The sequence below is a fragment of the Apium graveolens genome, chromosome 7, assembly GCF_009905375.1.
Source record: "Apium graveolens cultivar Ventura chromosome 7, ASM990537v1, whole genome shotgun sequence".
Taxonomy (NCBI): Eukaryota; Viridiplantae; Streptophyta; class Magnoliopsida; order Apiales; family Apiaceae; genus Apium; species Apium graveolens.
In genome coordinates, this window is record NC_133653.1 from 188,679,700 (window position 1) to 188,691,259 (window position 11,560).

Below are 11,560 nucleotides of genomic sequence, written 5' to 3' on the forward strand. Positions count from 1 at the left end.
CTTAAAGATGTGGAAACTAGATACCCAAGACTGGAGAAGTTTTCCTTCTCCTTAGTCACAACTTCAAGAAAGCTCAGGCACTACTTCCAAGGAAGAGAAATAAGAGTGGTAACAAATCAGCCTCTAAGGAAGATAATTCATAAGCCAAATATCTCGGGAAGACTTATCAATTGGGTTGTGGAGTTGAGCCAGTTCAATTTAAGCTTCATTCCCAGGACTGCCATTAAAGCTCAAGTACTTGCAGATTTCATAATCTAATGCAACTTCCCAGAAGAAGAACCGGAACCAATGAACATGGACACAGAGACAGAACAAGATGCAAGTCTGGGAGCCTGGACCTTGAAAATAGATGGTTCTTCAATAAGCGAAAGGTCGGGAGTCGGACTCATACTGAAAAGTCCTGAAGGATTCACCATTCAAACAACTATAACTTTTGGCTTCCCTGTAACAAACAATCAGGCGGAATATGAGGCGTTGATTGCAGGACTAAAGCTCTCCAGGACTCTGAGGGTCCAGGACTTAAAAATCTACAGCGACTCCCAGATAGTGGTCAAGAAAATAAATGGAGAATACATAGCAAAAGACCCTATTCTGGAGAAGTACCAAGCACTGGTTCAAAGTTACTTAGCCTCAATACCAAACCATCAAGTCCTTCTGATATATCGACAAGAAAATGAAGAAGCGGATATTCTATCCAAATTAGTCGGGAACTCATCAGATCTGGACTGCTCAGTTTACTTCGAAGAACTCCACAAACCATCTATTGAATCTGGAGAGGTCTTGGAGATCGAAAGCAACCAGAACTGGATGACTCCCTTCATCAACTATTGGGAGAAAGGGGATCTCCCGGAGGACAAAGGAAAAGCCCAAATATTGAAAGCAAAAGCATCCAAGTTCTTCCTCGAAGAAGGACTACTCTACCGCAGGACTTTCTCATCTCCTATCCTAAAATGTGTCGGCCCAGAAGAAGCAAAGTACTGTTTGGCGGAAGTGCATGAAGGGATATACGGAGATCACATGTTCACAAAGGCCCTAGCTCATAAGATCATAAGACAAGGCTACTATTAGCCAACTATCCACCAAGACGCAATAGAGTTCGTGAAGAAATACAAGGAATGCCAGCTCTTCAGCCATGTGTCCTGGATCAGCCCAATCCTACCATCCTCAGTCTTGTCACATATCCCCTTTGCTATCTGGGGTATTGACATCATGGGACCCTTTCCCCGGGCCAAAGAAGACCTCGGGTATTTGTTAGTCTCGATTGATTACATGACCAAATGGGTTGAAGCGAAAGCAATAAGAACAATTAATCAGCAAGACTATATAAAGTTTATGGACAATATTTTGATGAGGTTCGGGATACTGCGGTCCTAGTATCAGATAACGGGCCATAGTTCATCGGATCAGAATTTGAATCCTACCTTCATGAGCGCGGGATTAAACACAAAAAATCATCACTAGCATATCCCCAAGGAAACGACCAAGTAGAAGTCACCAACAGAATTCTGCTCCGAGGTATCGAAAAGAGAATCAAAGAAAGCAAAAGCAAATGGCCAGAAGAACAACCAAGCGTACTATGGTCCTACAGGACAAGCCCCGGGACAAGAATCAGAGAAACTCCATTCAAACTATCTTATGGCACAGAAGCAATGCTTCCTATTGAAGTGGGATCTCCCTCTCACAGAGCAATAAACTTTGGGAAAGAAGCAAATGAAGAAGGACTCGGAATAAACATGGAGTTAATTGATGAGATCCGGGACCAAGCTGTAGCAAGAATGGAAAAATACAAGGAGAAAACAAGAGAGCACTTCAGTAAGAAGTCCAGAGTCAAAAACTTCCTAGTTGGAGACTTAGTCCTTCGAGACACAGAAGCATCAGATCCCACAAATACTGGAAAGCTAATGCCCAAATAGGAAGGACCATACAAGGTCAAAGAAGTCCTGAGGCCAGGAACCTACAAACTCTTAAACATGGATGGCTCAGAAGTCCCAAATACTTGGCATGGACTCAGACTAAGAAAATTCTACCAGTAGGAAAGAACAAACAAAGCAACCAAAAACTTGTAGCCAATATGGCAATCAACCAACTTGTTTTTCCTTATATTTTGTATGAATGATTAATGAAAAACATTTCCTCTTTACATTTATTAAAGCTAACCACTAGTCCGGACAAGCTATTAGTCAGGACTAGAGCAACCATCTTTGCTTAGAATTAATTTTCTAAGTAAAAAGCCTAACAATTAGTCCGGACAAGCTATAAGTCAGGACTAGAGCAACCATTTTTACTTAGAATTAATTTTCTAAGTAAAAAGCCTAACCACTAGTCCGGACAAGCTATTAGTCAGTACTAGAGCAACCATTTTTGCTTAGAATAAATTTTCTAAGTAAAAAAGCTAACCACTAGTCCGGACAAGCTATTAGTCAGGACTAGAGCAACCATTTTTGCTTAGAATAAATTTTCTAAGTAAAAAAGCTAACAACTAGTCCGGACAAGCTACTAGTCAGGACTAGAGCAACCATTTTTACTTGGAATAAATTTCCTAAGTAAAAAGACCAACCACTAGTCCGGACTAGCTATGAGTCCACAACTAAAGCAAACTACAACTTAGAAAAAGAAATTTCTAAGGCAAAAATAAAGTAGAACAGCAAAGCAGAATAACAACAATAAAAGATTCAAAACTCAACCGGAATAAAAGTCAGCTTGGAGTAAAGTACGAAAATTACAACAGCAAAGGATTAAAAGTCTTATAGCAACATCAAATTACAATTCAGAAGAAATGAAGACTCCGGAGCATTGGGAGGAAGGAAACTAGGGCAAGGACCATCGAAGGGCTCCGGATCACCGAGTCCTGTTGTGCATATGTTGTGTACTTGATGATTACATAAACAAAACACCTAAGTAGATTTTACTTAGTGAAATAATGTAGCACTCGACGGATAAGAATTATAGTCCCGACGGATAACTCATTATAGTCCCAACGGATGATGACTTATTATCCATCGAGGGAGTAGCTTATGTAATAATCAGTCTGTAGCACATTTCTGCATACACCTTTGTATAGATTCTGTAGTAGCATATAAGTCATGTTGACTTTAACTAGATATGCAGAATAGGTTGATTAATTGTACATAGATGATGTCTAGTAATTCTGCATAAATGAATTGAAGTCAAGTGCCAAAATAGCTACCGACGGATGACTAACAAAGCCATCGACGGATGATCAAATAACTATCAACGGATAATCAATATAGCAGTCGATGGATGATCAATAAAGCCATCAATGGATGATCATAAACTCGACGGATGATCATGTACTCAATGGATAAAGAATTCAAATATCCGTTGATAGTGACAACTAGTCATATGCGCCGAAGTGTATGCAAATGGAATGAGGAAGCCTATTAACTGGGTAATAGTGAACAAAGTAACAAAGTGTTAGACTCGATAGTTTTTATGATGATCCTGTCTTTTGACTTTGTAATCTTGGTAATATATAAACCAAGAAGTAGCAAATCGAAATAGATATCTGAGATACAAAAAATGAGAAACATTTGTAAGCAGAATTATTAGCATTTCTCTGTATTCTCAGTAGTTCATATTTGTAAGCAGTTGTGAGCATTCTTGCACACAGAGTTCTCTCGATATAAATTATATATATCTCTGGTGGAATCATTCAAATCCACCAGAAAGTTTTTAAAGACTCTTGTTTTTTATTACTTGTGTTTTGATTCACTTAAGTTTTTATTCCGTATTGTGCTAATCAATACACTTATAATTATATTTGAGTTTGAACAGTTTATTTCAAGAAAAAATTTCAAGAATTCCATTCAACCCCCTTCTGTAATTCTTGTCATATTGTTAAGGGACTAACAATTGGTATCAAAGCGAGCTCTTAACTTACAAAGAGTTTAAAGATCAAAACAATACAGCAAGATGAACAAGAAGGATGTTGGAGTCAAGATTCCTTTTATGGATAAAGATAATTACCATCATTGGAAGGTAAAGATGCATCTTCATATGCTTTCTCAAGATGAGACCTATGTGGAATGCATAGAAAAAGGTCCTCATGTTCCAATGAGAGATGCAATAGGAAATGAGCCATCAGTACCCAAGACAAGGCATGAATGGTCTAATCCTGACATTGAACAAGTCAGGAAGGATAAAAAGGCCATGAATATCCTATTTAATGGAGTTGATGCAGACATGTTTGACAACATTATCAACTGCAAAACTGCCAAGGAAGTTTGGGATACAATACAGATCATCTGTGATGACACTGATCAAGTTAGAGAAAACAAGATGCAGCTCCTGATTCAGCAATATAAGCATTTTCATAATGAAGAAAGTGAGTCTCTCACTGACATTTTCAGTAGGTTCCAAAAACTACTAAATGCTCTTAAGTTGCATGGAAGGGTCTATCAGACAAAAGACTCCAATCTGAAATTCCTTAGATCTCTTCCAAATGAATGGAAACCAATGACAGTCTCATTAAGAAACTCACAGGATTATAAGGAGTTTACTTTGGAGAGGCTGTATGGCATCCTGAAAACCTATGAGCTTGAAATAGATCAGGATGAAAGGATGGAGAGAGGAAAGAAAAAAGGAGGATCCATTGCACTAGTTGCTGAGTTGGAAAAGGAGAAGGAAGTGACGATGGAAGCTGTTGAATCAACTTCAAAGGTCTGTGAGAACAAGGGCAAGGGGCTTGCAGTAGAAAGTGAAGATTCATTGAGCCAAGATGACATGGAGGACATTGATGAGCACCTAGCATTCCTTTCCAGGAGATTTTCCAAGCTCAAGTTCAAGAAGAACTTTGGAGAAGCCAAGCCAAATAAAAATATGGTGGATAAGTCAAAATTCAAATGTTTCAAATGTGGCTTGGCAGGGCATTTTGCCAGTGAGTGTAGGAAGTCAGATTCCAGTAAGAAAAGGTTTGTGTCTGTGGATTATAAGCAAAAATAATTTAATCTACTCAAGCAAAAGGAAAGGGCTTTTATTACACAAGAAAATGACTGGGCAGTAGATGGTCTGGATGAAGATGAAGATGTCAGCTATGTCAATCTAGCCCTAATGGCCAAGTCTGATGAGACAGACACAAGTTCCTCAAGCAATCAGGTAATTACTACGAACCTTGCACATTTATCTAAAGCTGCGTGTAATGATGCCATTAATGACATGTCTACAGAGTTATATCATTTGTGTGTTACACTTAAGTCTCTTACTAAAGAAAATGCTAAAATCAAAGAAAACAATTTGTTTTTGAGTGAGAGGAATAATGTGTTTGAGTCTCAGTTTATTGATTTTGAGAAATTAAGAATTGAGTGTAAGATTGCTAAGGAGGAATTAACTGAGTCCTTAAAGAAGGAAGAAATTTTGAAGAAGCAGCTCGAGCGTGAACAAGAGGTGATTAAAGCATGGAAAACATCCAGAGATGTCCATGCTCAAATCACCAAAGTTCAAGGAATCGAGTCCTTCTGTGATGAAGCCTGGAAAAAGAACAAAGAGAAACTAGAACCTAATTTGGTAGATGGACTACTAACAGATGTAGACTCAACGGATGATGAGGATCATTCGTCGGATAACAAAAAGTGTTATCCGTCGAATGATGAAAATCATCATCCGTCGGCTGTGAGCAATCCCATTAGTAAAGCCAAACTAGTTAGGCTGAATGAGAAGTATGGGTCTGTTTCCAAGAACTTTGTTTCAGGGGAGTAAAGTCAAGTTAAGAAAGGGAAAAAAGCTAATGTTGGTCACATGACTGTCAAACAGTTAAGTGACAGACTTGAAAAGATTGAGGTAAAAACAGAGACTAAAAGGAAAAACAATAGGAATGGTAAAGTAGGGATTAACAAACACAATAACTACACACCTGATAAATATGCTCCTAGAAAAATTTGTGTCAAGTGTGGTAGTGTAAATCATCTATCTGTTAATTGCAAATCTGCCATGCCTACTTCCATGTCTATGCAACCTCAATTTCCTATCATGAATGCCATGCCTGTTAATGCTATGTCTACACAGAACATGAATGCACAGTTTGCTAATATGCCATTTGCACCTAATCCTTATTATGCTGCATATAGTATGCCACAAATGCCATTTAGCATGCCTTACTGGAATAACATGTTTACACATAGCATGCCATTTCCTGTTAGTCATAACATGCATGATAATTCTGTTACAATGAATAGTTTCAAAGGCCAAACTCAAATGACTAAGGATGAATCTGAAATTCCTAAGCCAAATGAGATAAAGCCTAAGAAACAGAAAAAGAAAGCTAACAAGGAAGGACCCAAGGAAACTTGGGTACCAAAATCAACTTGATTTGATTTTGATGTGTGCAGGGAAATAGAAAGAATTTTTGGTACTTGGATAGTGGTTGTTCAAGACACATGACTGGTGATTCTACCCTGCTCACAGAGTTTAAGGAGAGAGCTGGCCCAAGTATTACTTTTGGAGATGACAGCAAGGGTTATACTGTGGGATATGGCTTGATTTCAAAGGACAATGTCATCATTGAGGAGGTTGCTTTAATGGATGGTCTCAAACACAACCTGTTGAGTATCAGCCAGCTTTGTGATAAAGGCAATTCAGTAACCTTCAACTCAGAAGCCTGTGTCGTGACTAATAAAAGAAGCAACAAAGTGGTTTCCACTGGTGTGAGAAAAGGAAATGTGTACCTAGCTGATTTTAACTCATCCAATGAAGATTCTGTAACTTGTCTTCTCAGTAAAGCAAGTCATGATGAAAGTTGGCTATGGCACAAGAAGCTATCCCATTTAAACTTCAAGACCATGAATGAGCTGGTAAAGAAAGAACTGGTTAGAGGCATTCCTCTTGTGGAGTTTTCAAAGGATGGACTGTGTGATGCCTGCCAAAAAGGAAAGCAGATTAAAGCATCATTCAGGAAGAAACTTGATTCAACAATTGAAGAACCTTTGCAACTGCTTTACGTGGATTTGTTTGGACCAGTCAATGTATTATCCATCTCAAGGAAAAGATTTTGCCTAGTAATTGTAGATGATTTCTCAAAGTTCTCTTGGACATATTTCCTAAAGTCTAAAGATGAGGCTAGTGAAATCATCATCAATCACATAAGGCAAGTCAATAATCATCCTGATTTCAAGGTTAGAAGAATCAGGAGTGACAATGGAACTGAGTTCAAGAATTCTATCATGAGAGCATTTTGTGAGGAAAATGGGATTCTGCATGAGTTTTCAGCAGCAAGGACTCCACAACAGAATGGAGTAGTGGAAAGGAAGAACAGATCACTTATTGAAGCTACAAGGACAATGCTTGAAGAATCAAAATTACCAACATATTTCTGGGCTGAAGCTATAAATACTGCATGTTACACTCAGAATATTTCTCTGGTTAATCAAGCAAGATGCATGACTCCCTACCAATTGTTCAAGAACAAGAAACCAACTCTAAACTTTCTTCATGTCTTTGGCTGCAAATGTTTTATTCTGAGAAATCAAACTGATCAAAATGGGAAGTTTGATGCTAAAGCAGATGAAGGAATTTTTTTTGGATATGTTGTTGGTAAAGCATATAGAGTCTACAATCTAAGAACCAACATTGTTGTGGAATCAATACATGTTGTGTTTGATGATAAAAAGATTGAAGGACTAAAAGATGGAGATTACCATGAGAGCCTCAAATTCGACAATGTGGAGATGGTTAGTGATGACAGTGATGATGAAAGTGATCAAGAGAATGTATCTAAGGATAATGCAGATAAATCTACCACCAATGAAGCACAAAACTCAAGATCTGTCGAGTTGCATAATGCTTCATCCGTCGGAAGGCAATCTGCGTTATTCGTCAGGAGACAACCAGCTTCATCCGTCGGTACTCAAAATCTACCATTCGTTGGGTTATCAAAAGGAGCAGGAAGTCAAGACAGATCACCTATAAAATGTTCTCCTTTCTCAAATCAAAGATCCATAAACTCAGGGGGAGTTTCTAACAATCAAAACTCAATCACACATCAAGACAACAATGAGGTCTCTTCATCTAGAGCTAATCTACCTCAACAAAGGAAATGGACAAAAGATCACCCCCTTTGAGCTTATCATTGGTGATGTTTCTTCTAGAGTTCAAACAAGAAGAGCAACTCAGGAAGAATGTCTTTACAACAGCTTTCTTTCCAAGGAAGAACCAAAGAAGGTAGAAGAAGCTTTGTTGGATCCTGATTGGATTTTAGTTATGCGGGAGGAGCTAAACTAATTTGAAAGGAATAATGTATGGAAGCTGGTACCCAAGCCTAAAGGAAAGAATCCAATAGACACCAAGTGGGTATTTGGAAACAAGATGGATGAAAATGGCATAGTTGTCAGGAACAAAGCTAGATTGGTTGCTAAGGGCTATTGTCAGCAAGAAGGAATAGATTTTGATGAAACATTTGCTCCTGTTGCAAGACTTGAAGCCATCAGAATCTTCTTAGCCTATGCAGCCCATGCCAATTTCAAAGTCTATCAAATGGATGTCAAAAGTGCATTTCTAAATGGAGATTTGGAGGAAGAAGTTTATGTCAGTCAACCTCCTGGTTTTGTAGATCCAAGTTTTCCAGAATATGTCTATTATCTTCTGAAAGCACTTTATGGACTAAAGCAAGCACCTAGAGCCTGGTATGACACTTTATCAAAGTTCCTTTTGGAAAATCACTTCACAAGAGGTACTGTAGATAAAACTTTATTTTTCAGAATTATTAATGGCTCTAGTATACTTGTTCAAATTTATGTAGATGATATTATTTTTGGCTCTACAGATGAAAAACTTTGCAAAAAGTTTTCCAAATTGATGCAAAGTAAGTATGAAATGAGTATGATGGGAGAACTAACTTACTTTCTTGGTTTACAAGTTAAGCAAGTTAGTGATGGAATATTCATTAGTCAAACTAAATATATTTTTGATCTTTTAAAGAAGTTTGATCTAATGGATTGCACATCTGCAAAAACTCCCATGGCCACTGCAACTAAGCTTGAATTAAACACTACTGAAAAGTCTGTTGATATTTCAAGTTATAGAGGCATGGTTGGCTCACTTCTGTACTTAACAGCTAGTAGGCCAGATATAGTGTTTGCTACATGCTTGTGTGCTAGATTTCAGGTTGATCCTAGAGAATCTCAGTTAATAGCTATTAAGAGAATTTTCAGATATCTCAAGGGAACACCAAACCTTGGCATTTGGTACCCTAGAGATTCTGGTTTTGATCTAACTGGTTATTCAGATGCAGATTATACAGGTTATAGAATTGATAGAAAGAGTACAACAGGAACCTGTCAATTTCTAGGAAACAAGCTTGTGTCCTGGTTCAGTAAAAAGCAAAATTCAGTTTCTACTTCTACAGTTGAAGCTGAATATATTGCTGCTGGCAGTTGCTGTGCACAGATTTTATGGATGAGAAATCAATTGCTAGACTATGGTTTGCAAATTGAGAGGATTCGTATTTTCTGTGATAACACAAGTGCAATTGCCATCACTGAAAATCCAGTACAACATTCAAGGACAAAGCACATAGATATCAAGTACCATTTCATAAGGGAACATGTAATGAATGGTACTGTGGAACTACATTTTGTTCCCAGTGAGAAGCAGCTTGCAGATATCTTTACCAAGCCACTGGATGAATCCACCTTTTCTAGGTTGGTAAGTGAGTTAGGTATGCTTAATTACTCTTAAATCTATCTGAGTTAATTTTGCAAGTTGAAATGCAGCCAAAAATTTAATTGATTTTTCAGTCATGGATGAAATTTTGGCTAAGTCAAAATTTACATCTCGACGGATGATCTTTATCCATCGAGTTTGATCATCCATCGATATACTATTTGCTAATAAAATTCAATTACTTTTCTGGAATATTTTATATCTCGACGGATAACAGTTTATCCTCATCCGTCGAATTGTCTTAATCTCAGCCGTTAATTCCCTGTACATTATCCATAGAGTATACTTACAGTTTGTAAGCATTACACGACGGATAATGGGTGGAATTTTTACATTTTATTTTTAAACGGCTATTTTAGGCAATTTCTATTGATACTTTAATTTACTTTATTATTTTTATCAGTTATTTTTGAGATAATATAAAAGCTTATTTCATTACAATTATTTTTCTTTTATCATTCTCAAATTCAATTGCTCTAATTTCTTTCTCTCTCAAAGCACCTACTCTCTTTCTCTCCAAGCTCTCACTCTTTAACAATGGCACTGGTTGTAAAAATTATGTCTCAGACTGGGTTCATTTATGAGAAGAACAATTTCACTGCATTAGTGAACAAGGGTATTCAGCAATCGGATGACTATCACAAGATGATGGACTTTGTGAAGAATTGCAAGCTCAATTATGCCATGCTGGAATCACCCACAATCTTCTGTGAAGTTGTTGAAGAGATGTGGACCACTACTACCTATAACTCTACAGATAAGACCATCACTCTAACCATCAAAAGTAAAGAATTCTGTATAAATAGTGATGTGATAAAAGCATGTTTTAAAATTCCTGATAACAATGTGACTTCACCACACACTGACACTGATATTATTAATATACTTAATTCCATGCACTATGCACTTCCTACTTCTAAACTGAGTGATATTAGGAGAATGGGTCTTAGGAAGGAGTGGAGTTTCTTGTGTGATGTAGTTACAAAGGTTTTCTCAGGAAAGATCAGTAATTTTGATTCAGTGAATATTTCAATGCTTAACATGCTATACATGCTAGTTACAGATAAATTTTATAATTTCAGTGACCTTGTCTTGTTTGAGTTAGATTTTAAATTAGGAGAGTTAAATAAAAGAGGTAAAAATGTGTATTATGTTAGATTTCTTATGTTATTAGCTAACCACCTCTATGAAGAGATTGTGCTTGAGAACCCTAACAACAAACTAGATTGTTGGGTTCAAGAGAGAAGGCTCATTGTAGATTTGAACAGGGCCAATCATCACAAGGATGTGCCAATGTTCTAGTTTCCTGTAATGCAAGCACCACATGTAAGTAAGGTAAGTTCATCCATCCCTACAACTATTCCAACCTCCACAATTTCTTTGAGTTCAAGAGTAGCTATGGCAACTGTGTCATTGACCAAACAGTTGCCTACCAAAGCTGTCAAACCTACTATTATTTCAAAATCCAAATCAAAGAAAGCCCCCTCTGGTATCTCCCAAAAGATGCCAGTTGAAAAATCCACTAAAGCCAAAGAGGGGAGTGTGAAGGAGGGTAAGTTAGGTGAGGGAAGGGGTGAACATAAAAGAAACCCCAAGAATAAGGTTGGAGAGTTGAGTGAATCCCGGCCTAGCCACACTGCAGTTTCCCAACAAACTGCAGTGCTTAAAAAGGTAAAAAGCTCATTTCTAACTACATCCTCCCTAAAGGATGTAGTTATTGAACAAAACTCTCAAACAAGAGCACAGGCCAAGAGGGTTAGGGACAAAAGCTCACCCCAAACTTATGCCAGAAAGAAGAAATCAAAAACATTTGGGGATGCACAGGGTACACACACAGTGCAAACTGGAGCAACAGACACAGTCACTGCACCTTCACAAATTCAGCTTG

General features: G+C 37.7%; 1 protein-coding gene across 1 annotated transcript; it reads left to right on the forward strand.

Annotated features, from left to right (window-relative positions):
- Positions 1 to 294: 294 nt before the first annotated feature.
- On the forward strand, positions 295 to 1,068 carry LOC141674266 (uncharacterized). Its single transcript, XM_074480987.1, has one exon. It carries the CDS (start codon positions 295 to 297, stop codon positions 1,066 to 1,068), a length of 774 nt encoding a protein of 257 aa, XP_074337088.1.
- Positions 1,069 to 11,560: the final 10,492 nt, after the last annotated feature.